Source organism: Aspergillus fischeri, genomic scaffold (assembly GCF_000149645.3).
Source record: "Aspergillus fischeri NRRL 181 1099437636262 genomic scaffold, whole genome shotgun sequence".
Taxonomy (NCBI): Eukaryota; Fungi; Ascomycota; class Eurotiomycetes; order Eurotiales; family Aspergillaceae; genus Aspergillus; species Aspergillus fischeri.
Genome location: NW_001509764.1, coordinates 1,702,474 through 1,723,245, shown reverse-complemented (window position 1 = coordinate 1,723,245; position 20,772 = coordinate 1,702,474). Strand labels below are relative to the sequence as shown.

Below are 20,772 nucleotides of genomic sequence, written 5' to 3'. Positions count from 1 at the left end.
TCAGACCGCACCGGCACCCAGGATCAGTGGGACGACCGCAAATTGCTACGAGGTAAGGTGATAACTTGGAAATCACTAACGTGGCCCAGTGGTATGTGGTATAATCGGGCGATTATTACGTCAAGATCGAATTAGTGTATATAGGATTATGATGGCGCAGTTTGCAGCAGTGAGATCCCAATCTCAAGGATGACTGCCCAAACGTCCAGCCGAGGTGGCCTACTGCGTACATGGAGATCCTGGCAGTGGTACTACACCTGGCAATATGGCTGTCCGAGTTCGAGCACTTCCCACGTCTCCATGATCATATTAAGAATAAAGAGCAAATATGGTGGAAGCAACCTTTCCTTGTAAAAAGGTTTCATTGATAGTACCTCGGCTTTGTCCCTTGCTTGAAATACAATAACTAACAGCGCGTTTGGAGGTCAATACCTTGTGCCTATTGAAATAGAAAGAAAACACCAAGACGGACTTCTCGATGATTGATCTTTGACTCCCGTGGAATATATTTTCCGGCTGTTGCTTCCCTTACCCCCACATGAAGTCATCAGCTGTGTCGGGAAAACTTCGGATGTGTGGGCTGGGGAAATCCGGAGATTGCGGGGTGACGAACCACTTCTGTCCATACAGATGATACAACCCAGTTCTACCCGTCGATCATTGCCAATTTGTCTGCGTCGAAGCGGTTCGGACTGAACTGCGACTGGACTATGCCTGCCGCTTTTGAAACTGGTATAAGAGGGGTGCCTCTGGCTGTAAGCTATGCGTGACTTGACTTCCTACCACTTGAACAAAATGCAGACTATCTTTTCATGGGCTGTTATACTGCTCGGCGTTGCTGAGGCACAGCAGCTGTATATCACGACGACTGGATATCCTGATCGCCCACAATGCACAAAGCCAGCTGCCTCCCCGGAGTACTACTTTCACCCGTTCTCCTATACTCTGAATGAGACAGTACGGTAAGTAGACAGTTGGCAATAGTGGATCAGAAGAGAACTTTGCTAATGACTACAGCTTTGCCACTTCTGTACCGAGGCCCACGTCCACCCATACTTATGGGCCTCATTATGCTCATGCTGTGAAACATCTCAGCCCCGTTCCAGCGACGACAACATGGGGCAATTGGCTCCCTTATCAGACCGTCATCACGGCCACTGATACCACCGACCCCTATGGACAAGCCGCCTGGTCGATGCTGTGGCAGCAGGCCAGCATCGAGAACTATACGACGACCGGTTTGTACTCGACGACTGTCAGTCCGACGGCGGTGCCGAGCAGTTCACTGGTCCTGCCGCCGGCTGACTACTTCGGCCAGACAGACTGCTATAGATTCCCCGACGACTTCGTCTTTGGAGTGGCAGGTAGTGCTGCGCAGGTCGAGGGAGCAGTCGGCTTGGAGGGCCGCAGCCCGACTATCCTGGAGAAACTAGCCAACGCGACTCAGCCAAAGGACTACGTCACGAACGAGAACTACTACTTGTACAAGCAGGATATCCAACGTCTGGCGGCCATTGGAGTCAAGTACTACAGCTTCTCCATTCCGTGGACGCGCATCCTCCCCTTTGTTCTACCCGGTACCCCAGTAAACGAGCAGGGCATCAAGCACTATGACGATCTGATCAATACTGTGCTCGACGCTGGCATGCTGCCCATCGTAACACTTCTTCATTTCGACAGCCCCTGGATGTTCGTGGCCGGCAGCAATTTCACGGCCAAGCCGGACATTGGCTACAACAACGGAGGCTACCACAACGAGACATTCGTGGATGCCTTTGTCAATTATGCCAAAATCGTCCTCACGCATTTTGCCGATCGAGTCCCCATCTGGGCAACATTCAACGAACCCCTTCTCTACTCCTTCAATTTCAAAGGCGCCGATAACGTCGTGCGCGCGCACGCACAGGTGTACCACTTCTACCACGACGTCCTAAACGCAACCGGCAAAATGGGCATCAAGTTCAACGACAATTTCGGCGTGCCTCGCGACCCCCGTAATGCCAGCGACGTCCACGCCGCAAACCGCTTCCAGGAGATGCAGCTGGGGCTGTTCGCGAACCCAATCTTCCTCGGGCAGCAGTACCCGGATTCCATCCTGAACACCCTCCCCGGTGCCAAACCGCTCAGCAAGAAGGACCTGTCGTATATCGCGAACACGTCTGATTTCTTCGGCATCGACCCTTACACGGCGACAGTTGTCTCCCCCGCCCCAGAGGGGATTGAAGCCTGCGCTGCCAACACCTCCAGCAAACTCTTCCCGTACTGCGTGGTCCAGGAAACGAAGAATAGATACGGCTGGAATATCGGCTACCGCTCGCAGAGCTACGTCTACATCACACCCACCTACCTCCGGGAGTATCTGAACTATCTGTGGAATACGTTCCGCAGCCCGGTTTTTGTATCGGAGTTTGGGTTCCCTGTTTTCGGAGAGGCTGAGAAGACGGACCTGTCAGATCAACTGTTTGATACGCCGCGGAGTATCTACTATCTTTCGTTCATGTCGGAGATTCTCAAGGCGATCCATGAAGATGGGGTGCGCGTTATGGGGGCGTTGGCGTGGTCGTGGGCGGATAATTGGGAGTTTGGAGACTATAAACAGCAGTTTGGGCTGCAGGTGGTTAATCGGACGACGCAGGAGCGGTATTACAAGAAGAGTCTCTTTGACTTGGTGGATTTTGTGTCGTCGAGGATGTCTAAGTAGTCTCATCTCTGGGTGTCTATGAGCAAGCATATCCCCTTTGCCGTCGACGGGAGTGGCCCGCCTTACCATTTGCAGATAGTCAATCTATTTAGTATCAGTCGATTCATGACCTATATTCACAGGTAAAAAGAGCTTCTAGGGTATAGCTCAAGTAGAATCAACAGTCTTAATCCATCGCTCGATATCATCCACAACAGCCACATCCACACTTCCTCCAATATCATACTCGGCCGGAGTACACTTCCCTTCCCCGGGTACAAACAAGTGATTTAACTTCTCGTACAGCCAAAACTGTACATTACGACGATCCTGGAACTTTGCATAGAACGCCGCATAGTCATCGGTGACGGTAACCTGATAATCCCGTGCACCCTGCAGAACCAGGACTGGCCATTCGGATCTCTACAGTGATCTGATTGGATCGAACTCGCGATATTCAAGCCAATATGACGGACCAAGACCAAATGGTAATTGGCTGGCTGGCGTTGAGGTCAAAGCCGGACCATCCGCAAGTTCTGCTTGCTTTTCCAGCGCCGCAATAGTATTACTTAGCTCATCACTGGAAGATTGCCCTGCACATTCATCAAGGCTCTTGAAATAGAGCAGTTGTCGAATAGCACACCGGTATAGCGGTTGCGCCGGACATGCCATAATGATACAGCCTGCTACCGAGGGCTCAGCCGCAAGACGAGCAGCGATCAACCCACCCAAACTATGGCCCAGGAGGAATATCCTGTCGTCTTGGATACTAGGGTGTTGACGGACCCTGCGAATGGCATCTCTGACATGATAGACGTACTCATCGGTAAGCGTGACTGTCGCGTTGCGCGTGAGTAATTTCCCAGCGATCGTGGACGTAAACTTATTGAACCGACAGGATGCAATGCCACGATTGGCGAGACCAACAGCCATGTCCTTGAATGGTCTTAGGGCGCCAATGGTGGAATCTTTGTCCATGGGGCCGGAGCCGCCGATGAATATGATACAGGGGTACTTCTGGGATGGCTTAACGGAGGCTGGCAGGGTCAGTTCTGCTGCCACTCGGTACAGGCCCTTGCCGAGCGTGAGAGGGATCCGAGCGACATCCTCGGCTGCATAAGGTGGGGGTTTCCAGGGTGCACTCATGCCTGTTGCTTGCAAGGTGAGGGCTCGAAGACCGCCAATTTTGCCAGAAGGTGTCATGTGAAGTGACAAGGCAAGAGATACACGACTGAATTGGAGGGATACTTTGGCAGTAAGGAAGAACTAACCCATTGTGACAGTGGGATGACCAGCTTGTTGAAGAGGTCCGCAGTTTGTGAGTATCGCTCTCCATTGGCTTTCTAGAAACGATTCAGAGAAAAACCATCGCACCGGAGCGACGCATTGCTGTCGCAGATTCCTCCACTCGTGCCGTTGGAGGTAACCAACAGTCCGGGATGCATGCTGTTCGGCAAGGACGAGTGTGGCTTTTCTTTGTTGTTCTCCCTGTCTGAAATAGCTAATAGACTGACGCAAACTAATATACAGGTTGTAGAGCCACATGTTATCGGCAAAGCGTGACGTCCTTGAATCTGGGGACTGCAGACTGGATGACACCCGTTGTTTAGGGGCTGATGTCTGTCAACCCCGCGTGCAAGGATAAATTCCATATCACGTTAGGGCCATGTCCAACCAGTCAACAATAGCAACTCCGATGGAGATTCCAGGCTGGTCCAGGCTCCAAGGGTTAAGATATATAACAAGAAATATGACTTACAGAGGTAAGTAGGAATAGGAGTATAAGTCGTGCGGAGAGGACTAAGAGATACATTCCATACTTATGGCATGTCACTGCAGGTAGCATTACAACTGTGCTAGTAGACCCATTTCAATTATATTACATCAACAAATTCAGGACTATCTAGGGCCATACCTTTATTCTCCATGTTCCATTTATTACCAGGCTGGCTAGGCAACCAGGCAGAAAGTCTTGCCTCAGGCAACTGTGGAGACTAGGTAGACTAAATCTCTCCACCAACAAGCTAGCCTGACTTTCCCGATCAGGGATTCGTCCAAGGTCATCGCAACCAGAAAACTACAGGGACTAAGGTGCTTGGCAATCAAGCGCACTAGGCAACACCTCGCTTGGCCGCTTGGTGCCTGGACCCTCCGGCGCCTCAAAACTCCATCGCCCCTTTCTGTCGCATCCCGCGTAGATCGAATCGCAGTCCGCAACATAGGGACAAAATGGCGAGCGGAACCCGGCCATATTCACACACGAATGTCAACAATGTGTCAATGAACAGTGTGCTCACAAAAGTACATATCGAGAACCAAGAGCTGGAAATCGGTAGGTTCCTGTGATCATGACGCGCCGGATCACCGGATGAGCCTTATGCTAAGATCCACTTCCAGTCGATCGTCTGATTGAGCCGCAGACCATAGCACATTTCTTAGAGTTTGCGCTGGGCGCTCCCCTTCCCAATGGCAAGGAATGCGATCTTGTGCGTATGACACCGGATGAGATCCCGTTGACGCAGACGAGTCCTGATCCGGACGCCGATCAGACCGTCATCATTGACCGGGTCATGAATCGCATTGGGTCCATGCAGGATGGGGACCGGTTGTGCTGTGTCGGGAAGAATATCCATTCCCTGAAGAACAGATTGTGGGAGGGGATTGTCCCACTCTGTGAGCAGCGGTGGAAAGAAAAGGGCCTCGACAAGACAGATAATTTTGACGTGGCGTGTCAGCATCTCTCGGCCGTTTGTGCAGCATTTGAGTATTTGAATCAGCCCAAAGTGATGCAGAATATGCGCGACACGTTCAACCTGATCTGGGAGCATTGGAGGGAGCTCGAAGTCATGCTAAATCGACAACGCGCAGAGAAGCAGCAGCCATCTGTCAGCGTGACGAGCCTGTGGACGGCATACATGACGGCCCATTTTGAGGTCATGACGGAGCGAGCACACCGCTGGGTGACGGTTAAAGTCAGCGCCCTTCGCGCTCCGTTACTCACTACGCTACGTTTACATCGGCCCGTGGACCTGGACACGCTAGACAGGATTCAGTGGCGGACAACCGACGCGCTGCACAAGCTGGCCGAAATCAACTGCGTCGCCGACTACGGTATTCTTATTCCCATGGACGGATACAAGGGCTACACTGCACCAGCCGTCCCGTCGAATATCCCTCCTGCTCTTCGTTCGACAGTCTGGCCGGAGCGTGGAGAAGCATGCTCGCGGAGGCTCAAGCAGGTCACACGCACAGCAAGATACCAGAGCATAATGCAGGCGCGTGCCAGGGGTGAGACTCACCACCTTGCCGATCCGGTGTCACTGCACCAGGCATGCCTTGACCAGGTCAATGGTCAGCATCAGCTGCGGCGAGAAGTGCGCGGCAATCCGGTTGAGCCGGTACCCAGGGAGCCATGGATCACGAGGCTGTTGTATTGGATTCAGAGCCCGGACGATCGACGTCAGAGTTTCGGACTGGCTATCTACCGGTTGACCTATAAGCAGAGCGATGCTGAATGGAACGCGTGTAAACAGAAAATAGAGCAACACATTACAGACTGGGGTCGCGGACAAACCGGCTCCAGTGCGATCAAGCCGCATCTGAAGCTGCACTGGAAGGATGGGAAGGATCTAGGAATTCCAGAAGGAGACGTCGAGGCTGCAAGAAAGTGAGTTCTGTCCGAGATTGAATACTCTAATTCTAACGTACAGACACTTCCATGGTCTCGGTCCCTCGCCACTCGACGCTCCCGACCAGGTAAATGATCGAGTATTCCTCGTAGTCGACGAGCCCAGTGTTGCTTCGTATACGAGTTCAAGCTACTCCTCCGCCCTGCTCACCGCGCGCAACGGAGACTTTGCAGGTTTCGTGCTAGCCATCGACGCCGAGTGGAATCCAGTCGAAGGTCCCGATCGTCCAGACGAATCTCCGGGGTACCACGGACAGATGCGAATCCTAGGCAGCCTAGTCTGGGGAGATCTGTTCGCCATGCATGCATCACAATCCGCCTTACTAGAAGATCTGTGGCCTCTTGCTCTTGATCATCCGAACACAGTCTACGTCGGGCCTGTCGTACCAGACGAGATCAAAGACTGGCGGCTCCAGAACGGCTTACGCAATGTGTGTCTACAAGCAGTAGCCGACTACGCACACAAGAAGATCAACGGGACGCCGTTTCCTGTTGCTCCCGTGCCGACCATTCCAACACGCGCTGCCCGTTCAGGAACCGGGGATGCAGGGCCCTCCGCCTTGCCAAGTAATGCTCCTCCTGAAACTGCGCAGGGTCAAGAAGACAATCCGCTGCGGTCGTACCTGCTGCGCGCATTTCAGCGACATTTGCAAAGGAATAATCATTACCGCGAAGCGGCGCTGGTCGGAGAGATGCTGACTACTCCTGCAAATCAGACGGTCGATATGGAGCGGGTGCGACAACGCATGGAGCAGAGTCGGGCTAATCCTGCGCCGTCTATGAGTCGAGAGGAGGAAGATGCGTTGGAGAGGCAGGAGTTTGAGAGAGAGTTTTGTCCGCAGCAATAGTTGATTGCTGGTCTAAGGTTCTTCTCCTTTTGTGCGCATCAGGTGGGATATTACGTGAATAGCTGTTCAGCGACCATATCACTCTTTATTGTTACCTATATAAAGATTTGAGTTCTACTCAGAGTTTTGAGGGTAGTGTAGTCACTAATAATGGAAGACTCAGTGTATAATGCTAGAGCGCATGAATTAAATGCGTGCTCGCTATATTAGAGACTCTAGGCACACTCCGTGAGCAACACTTAATATAGAAATTGTCCCCTAAGAAGATTCATAAACGTGGAGACTAATTCAGTTATTCAAAATTAAGATTCCACTGTTAGAAGCTCCCTGGAAAACCCCTATTCTAATCATGCTTTCAGCCAGTGATAGATCCAGAAGATCTTACCTAGACAGTGGGGCTATGCTTGACCGACTTCCCGTGGCGCTGGATATATCTAATCCATTGCCATGGAACCAAATAATTCGTCAGAATTAGCTGCAAAACTCCAGCACTTTAAAGCTGGTCTCACTAATCTTTTCATGTCCTGTGAATAGTGTGTTCATAAACATTTAACTTGCGGTATGAATCTGACTAAGCACATTTCTCCTAGTTACTTACTCATATGCAGATGAACGCTCAACTATTACCTCCCCAAAACTACCTATCCCTTGCGTCATAGTACTTTAACATAGGGATAAGGCCATGAGACTGAATATGGCCGGACCTGAGTCGGAGTCGTGAGACCGCGGACCTGACAATACTTTGACTTTATTGGCCCACGGGTGAGTCTTGAGCTGACAGATCAGACAGGTACAAGTACATCACCTCAATTCATTATTTCTCAGAATGATTACTGCTCAAGATCTACAGTCTGTGCACAGGAGCTTTCACTTTTCTTATTCATAAGAACCCCCGCGTACATCATCATGACGCGGCCGTCACGCCAGAGCAAACCAGCACAAATCAATCAAAGAGACGCAGAACCCACACTGCCTAAGATGTCTTAGTACGGCCGGAGCTGAGTTCCGGCCAATCAGTGCTTTGGCAGCTGTGTTGTCAGTGGAGAGGATTGATGTCACCAATGCTGACCTAATATGGCAGCAACAACAAAATAAGTTAACAATCATGTTTTGCAGTCTGACTCGGACCTCTGGCTCAACAGCTTCAGTCTTTAACAATTCTTGTTGATTATGTTATGGAGTCTGAAGATGCACAAAGGCTCGAGCAGTCGCAATTTTCTGAACCAGCTGAGAATCTGCCAAATTCGTCGTTCAGTAACGCATCAACAGAGCAACTACAATCTGAGGAACTGCCCTCGGTGAAAGTTGCGATCCCACGACTCGCTCCTCCTAGAACCACCGGCAACCGGCGCATCAGGACGGCATGTGCGGCATGCAGGGAGCAAAAAGCCAAGTGTAGCGAACATCGACCATGCCTTCGCTGCGTCAGTTTCGGCATCACTTGCACGTCGCTCGAGAGTAAGCGCGAAAGTAGACAAAGGTTAGCAGGAGATCTGGACACGCTTGAACAGTTTACTTAGTCTTATATAGACAAATTGAAGAACTTGAGCAGCAGGTTGCTCTCTACGAAGAGTTACTGCAGCACCTACGGTCCAGGGTCGATACTCAAGATGCAGAGCTTATTACGAGGACATTGCATAGAGTAAGTCATATCCGGTCCCTTTCCATTCGGCTTCTCGATTCTGACAATTGCCAATAGAGGAGCTCCATCACTAGGCCCCCATCCCCGGACCCAGTCATCGCGACGCATCCTACCCCTACTCAGCCTTCGGTTGCCGTGGACTATGTGGAGGAGGACTACCATCGGAATCAGCAACTACACGCATTCGGCTATCTAGGGTCGCATTCCGAAATCTCATGGATACGTGATCTAAGGAAGGAAATAGACAGGGCCACTCCTTTGACGGAGGCGAAGGCAGCTTCACCCGGCAACGGTTCCAAGGCATTGAGCTCGGTAAGTTATTTTCTGGATGATCAGAATCTGTTAGTCGATCAGGGTATTGCCCCCTATGATCGTCCTTCTCGTACTACTGGAGATAGGCTTATACATCTCTATTTTGACGCGGTTCATCCCTCTTTTCCCATTGTTGGTAGGATTCCATTTATGCAGCAGTATGCATTATATTATTCCCGGCCAAATATGCGACCACCAGCCAGGTGGCTTGCGATTCTGAACTTAGTCTTTGCTCTGGGGGCCAAACTCCGACTTCTTCTTTCGGAGCCGTTGATGGAAGGTACCGATGGGCCCTTGGAGTATTTTTCCCGGGCTCAGAAGCTCAACTTTACGAACGGCCAGATTTTTGATCATCCCAACCTGCAGCAGGTGCAAGCCGAAGGCTTGAGCGCGTTTTGGCTCATGTCAATGGGGCACGTCAATAGGTAAATATTCATTCTCATAACCCCGGAATGGTGCATCTAATACGATCTGCAGGGCATGGAGAACCTGTGGTGTCTCCATGAGGTCCGCCATCGCTCTGGGCATTAATCTCCGCAGCGAGAGCAAGGACACGCCGAATTTCTCTAGAGAACTCCGATATCGGGTTTGGTGGTCCATATACACGCTGGAGAACACACTCTCCATCATGACTGGCCGTCCCACGAGTGCTGCAGATACATTCTGCACCACACCTCTCCCTATTCCTTACGAAGAGGACCACTTTCATGGACCTATCGCATCCCAACTTCTCTCGGACTACAGTGTCCGATATGGCTATATGCAAGCCTTCTCCTCGAGAAGGCACAAACACCCCCCTTCCCAAGTTTCAACCAAACCTGCACCGTCAGTAGGACACTACCTGGCTTCGGCCATCAACGAGGCCGCGCCTAGTAATGCTCTTTACTTCCTGTATTTCATTGACATAACGATGATCATGCGGCGAGCAATTGATGTGCTGTATGCACCAGGCGGGTCTAGAGAGCCTTGGCCTAAGGTCGGCGCAGCAATAGTGGACCTGGTAAGAGACGCAGACGCGTGGAGTAGCAGCCTTCCCGATGTATTCCAGTTTAGGCCGATGCAGAAGTCGAAGCTATTTGAACGGCAGCGATGGAGCCTTGCCTTTCGCTTCTATAGCACCAAAATCACTATTTCTCGCCCTTCTCTTTGCCGCACCGATCGGCTGCGCCCCGGTCAGGTTCAGAATCCCCCGGTGGATCAAAGGAAGAATGCAAAGATATGTGTTGACTCCGCCTGCGATATCCTGGACCTATTACCGGACACGCCGGATGTGCTCTGGCTGGTCCAGTTGTCGCCGTGGTGGAGTATCATCCATTATCTGATGCAGTCCGCGACTATCCTACTAATTGAGCTTGATTTCTGCGTCAAGTTCGACGTCGAAGAGGCCGCCAAAATCACTCTGATGGTGGAAAAAGCTATGGGGTGGCTTCTTGCAATGGCTGCCGATAACCTAGCGGCTCAACGAGCCTGGGAGGTCTGCCATAGCCTCTACTGCTGCATTTCCCCAACGCCTGTCGACAGCCTGAATATAACGCCTTCCCTCTCTACTTCACCGGAACCACCGCGGAGCAATATCCTACGAGCGATGCAAGATGGGCTGCAACTTACACAGTCGAATGTGTCTCTGTCACAGAATAGAGTTGTTCATCCCACGCTGCAAACGATGTATGATCAATTTGTGCCTCGTGAATCTAGTGGAGATATGTCCGATAGTCCTGGCAATACCAATCATCAGTAGTCACCAGAAGCTTTGTGTGTATCTGGTCATGCGTGTTTCGATATATACTGTGTATAACCACATCAGCCAATAGAAGCATGAAGACAAAGACCGGGGTAGCATGATAGATAAATGGCTGACGTCACTGGGAAGAAATTGGGTTTCCTGGGGTAGATTAACATATGATTGTGAGTGGTCCAAGACATGAGTGCCATGTGTGGCTTGGAGAAGATGCCCAAATGACCATGAATCTTTCCAACGAACCAGAAGACGAAACAAAAAGTCATTGAATGGGAGGAGAAATGAATATGAACTCATAAGTACTGAGATGCGGCCTGTATGCATAGACTATACGGGTTAATCTATCTTTATGCACGTGGTTAAAATGTTTCTCCCCAAATATTATCCCCGCGCCAAGACCCAGAGCTGCCTCAGGATAACCACGTGGATCAGCTGCCAAGACTCTCGCCGGTTCTAGAGTCTCCAGGCATCACCAGGCATCCCATTCAAGTGACATGAATATGATCCTCTTATCTCGACCCATTCCCTCTCATCGTTTCTCTCTTTTCTGTCGTCCATCCTCATTCCATCGATTCCATCCGGTTTGCGAGTAACTTTTTAAATTCAGGCACTCCAGTGCCACTCCTGAGGTCATGGCCACCACTACCTCGTCGGTCGCCAGCTCCCCGACCGTCCCGCCGCAGGGTGGCATCCTCGAAGGTGGAAATCCGTCCCACTATGACCCCAAGAATCCCATTGTAACTTTCATCATTCAGGTCAGTATTCCATCATGATAAGCAGAGCTCAAAATTAATTCGACCAGGCTTCGATCATCATTATTCTTTGTCGCCTGATTCACTGGCCGCTTTCCAAGCTCCGACAGCCGCGAGTGATCGCAGAGGTCATTGCCGGTATCGTCTTGGGTCCATCGGTAATGGGACGGATTCCCGGGTTTACAGATGCAATCTTCCCTGCTGCATCTATTCCCAACCTGACTCTTGTCGCCAACTTGGGTCTCGTCCTTTTTCTGTTCCTCGTCGGCCTCGAGACCGACTTGCGTTTTCTCATCAGTAACTGGCGCGTGGCGGCGAGTGTCTCAGCTGCGGGGATGATTCTGCCATTCGGATTCGGTTCCGCGATCTCGTATGGTCTGTATCACACGTTCCGGACGGAGCCTGGAATGGCTCATATCGATTTCGGAACGTATCTGCTCTTTATTGGCATTGCCATGGCGATCACGGTGAGCGTTATGACATCCAACTATTTATTGATGACAGCTACTCATTCAGCAGGCTTTCCCGGTCTTGTGCCGTATCTTGACCGAATTGAAACTCCTTGGAACCAATGTCGGTGTCATTGTACTGTCTGCCGGTGTTGGCAACGATGTTGTTGGCTGGGTCTTACTCGCCCTTTGCGTCGCTCTCGTCAACGCAGGAAGCGGCATCACGGCCCTCTGGGTGCTACTAGTCGCTGCCGGTTACATTGTCTTCCTGGCCTTCGTATTCCGCCCGTTGTTCATGCGCTTCCTTAACAAGACCGGAAGCTTGCAAAAAGGACCCAGTCAATCGGTTGTGACAATCACCATTCTCATAGCTCTGGCCTCGGCATTTTTCACTCAAATCATTGGAATTCACGCTATCTTTGGAGGATTCATCATTGGATTGTTATGTCCCCACGAGGGTGGTTTCGCTATCAAGTTGACCGAGAAGATTGAAGACTTGGTTGCTGTCCTGTTCCTTCCGTTATATTTCACTCTTTCTGGTCTATCCACCAATCTCGGTCTGCTCGACTCCGGCACAGTCTGGGGATATGTCGTCGGCGTTATTGCGATTGCCTTCCTCGCCAAGGTGGCAGGAGGCGCTCTAGCCTCGAGACTATGTGGCCTGCTCTGGCGGGAGAGTCTCTCCATTGGCGTTTTGATGAGTTGCAAGGGCCTGGTTGAGCTGATTGTCTTGGTAAGTACTTTCTTGCCTTCGTCCATCGATCGACAACTGACCGCGATAGAACATTGGTCTTCAAGCGCGCATCCTTAGCACCCGCACATTCACAATTTTCGTTGTCATGGCCCTCGTGACAACCTTTGCAACCACCCCTTTGACCAGCCTCTTGTATCCGAAATGGTATCAGATCAAGGTGGAGCGCTGGCGTCGTGGGGAAATCGACTGGAATGGGCATCCGATCCAGCCCGATGGACGTCAGGACAGTGTTGCTGCTGCGAAAGAGCAGCTCGAGACTGCAGCAGTCTGCAAGATGCTCGTTTATCTGCGCCTGGACGGGCTTTCTAGCATTTGTACGTTAGCTGCCCTGTTAGGCCCCAACCGACCCGCCACGCCGGAATCCCCAAAGCTGCACCCGACCAAGGTCAAGGAGGCTCTGGCATCTCCGGAACCAGCAGTGGAAGAGTGCGCCGAGACGGAAGTACAGCCGGAGCCGGCGCTGCAAGTCCATGGTGTCAGGCTGATGGAACTCACCGATCGAGACTCTAGTGTCATGAGGGTCTCCGAGATCGACGAGTACACACTGTGGGATCCAGTCATCAACACCTTCCGGGCTTTCGGCCAATGGCGCGATATTGCGATCGTGGCTGGCGTATCCGTCGTTCCCGAGCATTCCTATGCGGACACCGTCGTGGGGATGGCTCGCGAAGAGTCCGCGGATCTTCTGCTAATCCCATGGAGTGAAACGGGTGGCATGAGCGAGGTCCAAACCGGTCTTGGTATTGACGAGGCCAGCAGATTCGTCAACGGCCCCTACACCGACTTTGTTTCGAGTGTGCTGTCCAATACGACGAGCAATGTGGGCGTCCTCGTCGAGAGGAACATATACAGCCGCAGCTCCGGCAAGCAGCGACCACAACTCACCCGAACAGCCAGCGCGCTCAGCATTCGCAGCTCCATCTGGGGTGGTGCGACTGCCGCCGCGCGATCGCATCATATCGTGTTACCGTTCTTTGGCGGCGATGATGACCGCTTTGCTTTGAAATTCCTTCTTCAACTCGCTCAGAACGACCAGGTCACGGCGACGGTGCTCCACATCGATGTCCTTCCCACCCCTTCAGGAAAATCTGTCGCCAACACCAGAGAGTCCCAAGCGGAGAGCTCGACCAGCCCTTCGACAGTCGCAACAACACCGCCTGAAAGCGACGGCACCTTCTTCGCCTTGATGCGAGACTCACTCCCGGATGAGTTCAAGTCTCGCGTCATCTTCACGCGTCTCACGCCAAAGGCGGATGATAATGTACTTGAATTTACCATCAACGCCGTGAAAGAAGAAATGTCGCAAACAACACCCAAAGCTGGAAACATTGTCGTGGTGGGAAGACGGCATAACGGGCTGGACCAGGCTCTGACATTAGCAGCCGTTTCATCCCCGGACGAGGTCGGACAAGACGCCCGACAGGCCCTTGGTGCTGTTGGGCAGGTCCTGGTCCGGACTGAAAATAGAATCGTGGGGAACGTACTTGTTCTCCAGGCAGGGATAACCAGCCTGCGACGGTAAATAATGATCTTTGGCATATATGAACTTGGATTTACTTTTGTCTTGTTGATATACGATCTGATTAATCGCACGAAGTTGCCTTCGACTTAGCATGTCGATTGGATGCACATACGGAGTTATCCATTTGGAATCAATCTACTCTCGACGTTGTCAATCATAATGATCTGGTAAGAAATCACAACTCAATCCCCTCATGTTTCGGGGCGGTAATGCCAGCCGCCAATTTCGACCTGGCCCTTAGCGTTGGCCCATACCAGTAAAACACAAACGGAATAAACGTCAACAACGTCGCCACAACCGCCAACAACAACCCCGCATACTGACTCCCCATATTATGAAAAAACTGCGACGCAAAGAGCGGGGATACCGCGCCGAGCGTATTCCGCATGAAGCCCTGGCCGGCAATCGCCGAGCTGGAGTTCTCCCCGTAGCAATCAGACGTAAAACTGTAGCAGCTCTCGAAGATAAAGAAAATGCCCACAGTAATGAGGACCAGAGCAATCACCGGCGCAATCCAGTGTAGCTCCTTGTACTGCGTGAAGCTGTAGATAAACAGTCCGATAGGCAACCAGATGGAGCCGAGCATAGCGCCGTAGAGGCGTGCTTCGGGTGTTGCCTCGCGGGCGGGGTCCGCGACGATGGAGCGGTATTTTCTGATCTGGAGGAAGTTGAGCGCGAACCCGAGGGTTGTGCCTATGCAGAGGGCGATATAGGGTAGACCGGCGACGCCCTCGCTCCAGCCCTTTTTCTCCTGGAAGGTGATGGGGATGACGGAGAGGAAGAGGAAGGTGAGGAACCAGGCGAAACTAATCCACAGACCAAAGGCGAGGACGACGGGCTCGGTGACGAGCATGTGGATTGCCTTGACGGAGGAACTGTGCAGCATTTCCTTGAGGCCGGGGGCCTCGAGGTCCTTCTGTGTGACGTAGCGGTCGTCGCCGGTGTGCTGGCGGAGGATCTTGGCGCGTTTGGCGAGGGTGACGCTGCCGCGGGTTTCGCGGAGGCAGAGAGCAATAATAATGGCGAGGGGGATGTTGGCGAGGCCCTGGATGCCTTCGATCCAGCGCCAGCCGAGGGTTTCGTCGATGAAGCCGGCGTAGATGGGGGCGCCGACGGTGCCGAGGATGGCGACGTAGGAGAAGGTGGCCATGGGGACGGCGCGCTGGTTGGGCGTGTACATGTCGCCGAAGGTGCCGCCGACGAGGATGGTGCCGACGCAGCCGAAGAGGCCGAGCAGGGCGCGGCAGACGATGATGGTGGCGATGTTCTGGCCGAGCGCGAGGCCGATGAACATGATGGCGAAGAGGACGTAGGCGCCGACGTAGACGACTCGGCGGCCGGCCAGTTCGCAGAACGGGGCTAAGAAGAGTGGAGCTAGGGCACAGGTGAAGTTGAACGTGAACAGGCCGAGCTGGCCTAGTTCAGAGGAGACGCCGAATTCTGCTGTCATGCGGGAAATGCCTGAGCTGTATGCTGTGGTTGCGAGACCGATGAACAGCGTCATCAGACAGAGGAGAAGGGAGATGAACGCCTTGCGCTTGGCACTCCAGTTGAAGGGGTTCTCCTTGTCTCCCTCCGCAAAGTCTAGCACAATGTATTGATTCCCGTTGTGGTATATCGTCTCCGTCAGGGTGAGGGGCATATCAACATCGACCTTTTGAATTGGCCCATCGTTAGGAGTAAAGGCGTGGTCATCGTACAGCTCATGCAGGTACTTTCCCCCAGCAACGCGACCACGCTGGCGCGGCTGAGTTTGAGGGTGCGAATGGGCATTTTCGGCGTGAGACGCCTGGACAGGCTGGGACTTGTCGGTCTTGTCGGTCTTGTCCATGGCGGGAGTATGGGGAGGTGTGGGTGGTTTCCGTGACAGCTAAGTCTGGGGCAGCTGGCTTAAATATGGAAAGCGAGTGTGCTTCGTCATCAAGCTGCATAAATCATGCGGTGAGTTGCTTCTGGAGTGACAGAGCTAGGCAATGCATGATTTGTGCTCCATAGTGCAGCATCTCGACAGCAAATGGCCTGTCTCGGGAGGTTACGGAGTCCAGCCACGGCATCAAGTTTGTCTCCAACTGCACTTCTCTCGGATAAGGCGTGATCTCTCCTTAGTGATGAGCAGACTACCGTACTACCGTACTCCAACTGCTGTGGGTCACTGAAGATTTTTCATCATCTGTGTAAACTTCGGAGAAACTTGGCCTCGCTGCGTCTCAGACCGCAACCATGACCTCAGGCCATACTCAGTGTATACTCCCCTCTCTTGAAATGAGAATCAAGGGGCATTCAAGCAGTAGAAAGTAAAACTCATATCCATGATATAAAGTATACAGAGGGATCCAAGTCGAAACCTGGCTCGCGAGGGCAGCATCATAGTTTCGGAACTCGCCCGAGATCGACCCATCCGTGGGCCCATGACGATCCAAGCCTCCACACCGACCGAGAACAGGGCAAGTCGCGCGGAGTGATGCAATACAAGCCGAGTCCGGGATCCCGACTCATCGTACGGGGTATCCGTACTCACTACTCATTTATTCTCCATTCCGGCGGTGAGATCGAATGAGAGGCACCGGCCCGAGTCGGCATTCCTGCGCCTCACTGGTCTGCTCCTTCCGCCCTGCCGTTTGCCACCCCGTGGGTACATCCCACGTCCCGGTGGACTAGATTGGAGTCGGGAGAACCTCGGTGAATGAAAGGAGCGACCAGCGATGGAGTGATGCCGAAGAAGCGGTCTGAGAAGTCTTGCGTATAAATGGATGCTTTTCCCTACGACTTTGCTCCTTCTCTTGTACTGTTGCCGAGATGGGAGCGGGTTCTGAAGACCGAGCGATTGTATACCGCCGTCAATGCTGATAATAATTATGCTGAGATCGGTGTTTAATCTCTAACTGGGTGCATGTTCTTTATTGCGGTCTTATGCTCAGCCAGCATACTGGCTTGGTATGAGCGAGTGCCCCGCGACAGCAGTAAACTCTTTATACTGTCCGAGCTTTTTGTTCGGGACGACGCTCATAAAAGTGCGCAAATTTGCATATTGGAAAACATGGTGCTAGACAAGACAGTCATTGACCTGGGTTAGCAATATCCCTGAACAGTCATATAGTAAAGGGAGGATCAATCGCAGCAGAGAGTCTACATAAAGCCAACATAATACATTCGACAAATATAAGACAGTGACTGGTCAGCGTGCGGCCTTTCACGTCCAAAGCAGGTCAATTATAGAAGCTCAACAACCCAGATTCCCCTTAGGGATGAGCTGTAGAACCAATCATCTGCGAAAATTAACCCGAAGCACCCGAGGTGCAGGTCACACCCAGGCTTGAAGGCGTGTTAGCACACAGAACGGTTGCCTTTCCAGATGGCGCCTTGACACTAAAATCACTCATACTAACGTCGCAAGTGCCACGGGCGCCACAATTCAGATCTGCGACAACCCAGTCGTCCTTGCCACTCGTAGTTCCCGAGAACCCCTTGACGATAATATCCTGCAGAATGGCATTGCCTGGGTGGCTCGCGCAGTAGGAGGCGCTTTCCCCGTAGCAGCTCTGGATCTGGAAGGCGTAGTCGCACCCTCGCACGTTGAAGTCGGAGAAAGTCACGTTCTTCACGGTTGACAAGCCATGGCCGTTCCCGCTAGGATAGGTCTTGATCCCGGCTGCCTTGGTCGAATCAATCATGGTGATGCGATGCGCGTAGACATTTTGCACCGTATCGGCGCTGCTTTTGCCCAGTGAGCCGACGGAGATACCGTGCGACCCGGTGCAGGTGACATTCTCGACAGTCACGTAGTTGCAGCCCGGTTTCAAAGCCACACAGTCGTCATCGTTGCTCACACTGACGGACGAGATGGTGACATGCGTGCTGGAGCCGATGTCGAAGCCGTCCGTATTTTTCGGGGGATTGTCGGAACGGGAGGTTGCGTCCATGCGGAGGTTCGTGAAGGTAACGTCCTTCGCGTCGCCTTTGACCGAGTTGAACACGTTGGGGGGGTTCCTCTGGCGGAGGCCGGACACTTCGATGTTGCTACCGCCAGTGATGTAGAGCAGCGTGGGACGTTCATAGTCGCTATTGGAGGCAAAAAGATCGTATCTGTATCGATCAGCTCCTGCTTCAAAAGCACAGAGGCACCTTACGCATTCTGTCCATTGCCATCGATGACACCGGACCCCGTCAAGGATCGGAGCTTCAAGGCATTGATCTTATTGATATTGATCATAGCAGTCTTGCCACCCCAGTACTCGGTCGAGCCGCTGAACATGAGTAGACCTTCAACTTGAATATCACAGTTCGAGCACCCAGCAAGATCCAGCACACTGTTCAAATAGTAGGTCGACCCAGCGGGAAATACTATCGTGCCTCCATTGCCGCACGAGGAAATGGCCTTCCTGATGGCTGGTACATCGTCGATCGAAGAACTTCCACCAGCCGTTGGCGTGCAGACGGCGCGAGGCTTGAATACTGCATCAGGAGAGCGCTCAACCTGCGAGGGAGCAGCGCTGCTTAGGCTCAGGAGAGAGAGAAGAGCGAGATTGCGATAATACAGCATCTTGTCCAATTACTTCTGCAATGAGGGATATCCGACATGACGACGAGAGCTCGCATACATATATTTACTACATTGTACGAGGCGGCTAAATTGATCTGGCAGAGAACTGAAGACACCCGGGACTGGTTAAACAGCAGACGTCTCGGGAATGTAACATATAAATTGATAGATACTCCACCATTCGAGGAAAATCTAAGTCAACTAGCGCACCCACATGCTAAATCTGAAAGACTAAATTTATCTCGCCACTATCCCTATTTCCTGCGGCGCAGGGTCAGTCTGTCGCAGCCTGAACAGGGGAATTGAGCCCGTTGGAAAAACAGGGGGATTGCGGAGAACCCGGTTAAACGAATCAATAAATGCCAACTTAGCTTCCTTGAGTACGGGGTATCCTCCGGGGACTCCACCCACCTGAGGGATCCTCAGGATACTGAAGGATTCAGGTATGGCAGATTGGCCAATCCATTCATGGAAAATATGAAACAGCTCGGGTCTGGCTACGGAGAAATTGTCTCAAGGGGCGCGGCATATAATTTCTCCAGGTCGACCTATGTCATATACTGCAACATTTCATTTATTTAAGATGACGATCACCCTTGAGTTCTCCTCGAGGATCAACAGTCGTTTGTCAGGACATCCAGAAGACCAGAACATCCAGACTGCAGACTGCAGACTCCAGACACCAGAATGCATCTTCCCTCTCTCGTCCTCGGCCTTCTTGGCCTTGGCCTCACGGCTTCTGCAAGCCCAATCGAAGAACGGTCTAATCGCAGTAAAGCTCCAGACGGATGCCTCACTGTCGGCTCGTCGGGCAAGTACTCTACCATCGGCGCTGCGTTGGACGCTCTCGGCGACTCCAAGTCCGACGCCTGCATCTTCATCGGTGCCGGCACGTACAAGGAGCAGATCACCATCGACTACAAGGGAAAACTCACCATGTACGGCGAGACAACCGACACGAGTTCTTACAAGAAGAACCAGGTTACTATCACCCATACTATTTCCTCTCCTCAGGCGGGCACGCTTGACAAGAGCGCCACGGTCAACGTCAGGTCGGACGGGTTCAAGATGTATAACATCAATGTTATCAATGGCTATGGCAAGGGCTCGCAGGCTGTTGCGTACGTTGTCCTCTGAACCCTCCGTCGGAGGTAGCTGACAGGATATGATAGGCTCGTCGCCAATGCCGACAAACTTGGCTTCTACGGATGCAGTTTCGTCGGCTACCAAGACACTCTCTACGCCAAGGCCGGTCGTCAATACTACTCTAACTGCTACATCGAGGGTCTGTTCTTTTCCGCCCTCCATCCACGCCCATCCACGCCCACCTGCATATGCTAATGTCCTCCAGGAGCCACGGACTACATCTTCGGTAACGCATCGGCCTGGTTCGGCGAATGCGACATCATGTCCGTCGGCCCCGGCTACATCACCGCCATGTCGCGCACGACAGCGGACCAGACCACCTGGTACGCGATCGACAACTGCAACATCTACGGGAAGCCCGGAGTCGATCTTACCGCCAAGGTCTACCTCGGTCGCCCATGGCGTGTGCTTGCCCGTGTCATCTACCAGAATTCCCAGTTGTCGAACATCATCAACCCCAAGGGCTGGACGACCATGGCGGAGGGCGCGACACCGCTCTACTATGAGTACAATAACAAGGGTGCTGGAGCGGATACCTCGAAGAGAGAGTATGAGTCTTCCATCTCTGGTGCTGTTAGCATGAACACGGTCCTTGGCAGCGGCTGGAACAGCTGGATTGATACCACGTATTAAGAGTGATTGAGTGGTGGGAAGCTTTGGTACATTGTTGTTGAGGAGGAGGTACCTATTCACTTCATGGT

The 20,772-nt window shown here is 52.4% G+C and overlaps 8 protein-coding genes across 8 annotated transcripts; 5 read left to right on the top strand and 3 right to left on the bottom strand.

Moving 5' to 3' along the window:
- Positions 1 to 795: 795 nt before the first annotated feature.
- NFIA_099670 (glycoside hydrolase family 1 protein) lies at positions 796 to 2,701 on the top strand (the record flags this gene model as incomplete). Its single annotated transcript, XM_001262227.1, has 2 exons — positions 796 to 962; positions 1,018 to 2,701. 2 exons carry the CDS (start codon positions 796 to 798, stop codon positions 2,699 to 2,701), a joined length of 1,851 nt encoding a protein of 616 aa, XP_001262228.1.
- Positions 2,702 to 2,848: 147 nt separating this feature from the next.
- NFIA_099660 (alpha/beta hydrolase) lies at positions 2,849 to 3,883 on the bottom strand (the record flags this gene model as incomplete). The annotated part of the gene is made up of 2 exons (XM_001262226.1): positions 2,849 to 3,087; positions 3,157 to 3,883. 2 exons carry the CDS (start codon positions 3,881 to 3,883, stop codon positions 2,849 to 2,851), a joined length of 966 nt encoding a protein of 321 aa, XP_001262227.1.
- A 1,026-nt stretch (positions 3,884 to 4,909) lies between these two features.
- NFIA_099650 (uncharacterized protein) lies at positions 4,910 to 7,216 on the top strand (the record flags this gene model as incomplete). The annotated part of the gene is made up of 3 exons (XM_001262225.1): positions 4,910 to 5,012; positions 5,078 to 6,347; positions 6,391 to 7,216. The coding sequence occupies 3 exons, from the start codon at positions 4,910 to 4,912 to the stop codon at positions 7,214 to 7,216; spliced, it is 2,199 nt and encodes a 732-aa protein (XP_001262226.1).
- Positions 7,217 to 8,391: 1,175 nt separating this feature from the next.
- On the top strand, positions 8,392 to 10,908 carry NFIA_099640 (Zn(II)2Cys6 transcription factor; the record flags this gene model as incomplete). The annotated part of the gene is made up of 4 exons (XM_001262224.1): positions 8,392 to 8,696; positions 8,747 to 8,858; positions 8,916 to 9,595; positions 9,648 to 10,908. The coding sequence occupies 4 exons, from the start codon at positions 8,392 to 8,394 to the stop codon at positions 10,906 to 10,908; spliced, it is 2,358 nt and encodes a 785-aa protein (XP_001262225.1).
- Positions 10,909 to 11,540: 632 nt separating this feature from the next.
- NFIA_099630 (Kha1p) lies at positions 11,541 to 14,385 on the top strand (the record flags this gene model as incomplete). The annotated part of the gene is made up of 4 exons (XM_001262223.1): positions 11,541 to 11,663; positions 11,711 to 12,127; positions 12,180 to 12,842; positions 12,892 to 14,385. The coding sequence occupies 4 exons, from the start codon at positions 11,541 to 11,543 to the stop codon at positions 14,383 to 14,385; spliced, it is 2,697 nt and encodes an 898-aa protein (XP_001262224.1).
- A 175-nt stretch (positions 14,386 to 14,560) lies between these two features.
- Positions 14,561 to 16,216, bottom strand: NFIA_099620 (MFS transporter; the record flags this gene model as incomplete). The annotated part of the gene is made up of 1 exon (XM_001262222.1): positions 14,561 to 16,216. One exon carries the CDS (start codon positions 16,214 to 16,216, stop codon positions 14,561 to 14,563), a length of 1,656 nt encoding a protein of 551 aa, XP_001262223.1.
- A 1,444-nt stretch (positions 16,217 to 17,660) lies between these two features.
- Positions 17,661 to 18,925, bottom strand: NFIA_099610 (putative extracellular exo-polygalacturonase; the record flags this gene model as incomplete). Its single annotated transcript, XM_001262221.1, has 2 exons — positions 17,661 to 18,468; positions 18,513 to 18,925. 2 exons carry the CDS (start codon positions 18,923 to 18,925, stop codon positions 17,661 to 17,663), a joined length of 1,221 nt encoding a protein of 406 aa, XP_001262222.1.
- Positions 18,926 to 19,612: 687 nt separating this feature from the next.
- On the top strand, positions 19,613 to 20,704 carry pmeA (putative pectin methylesterase; the record flags this gene model as incomplete). The annotated part of the gene is made up of 3 exons (XM_001262220.1): positions 19,613 to 20,046; positions 20,098 to 20,210; positions 20,277 to 20,704. The coding sequence occupies 3 exons, from the start codon at positions 19,613 to 19,615 to the stop codon at positions 20,702 to 20,704; spliced, it is 975 nt and encodes a 324-aa protein (XP_001262221.1).
- Positions 20,705 to 20,772: the final 68 nt, after the last annotated feature.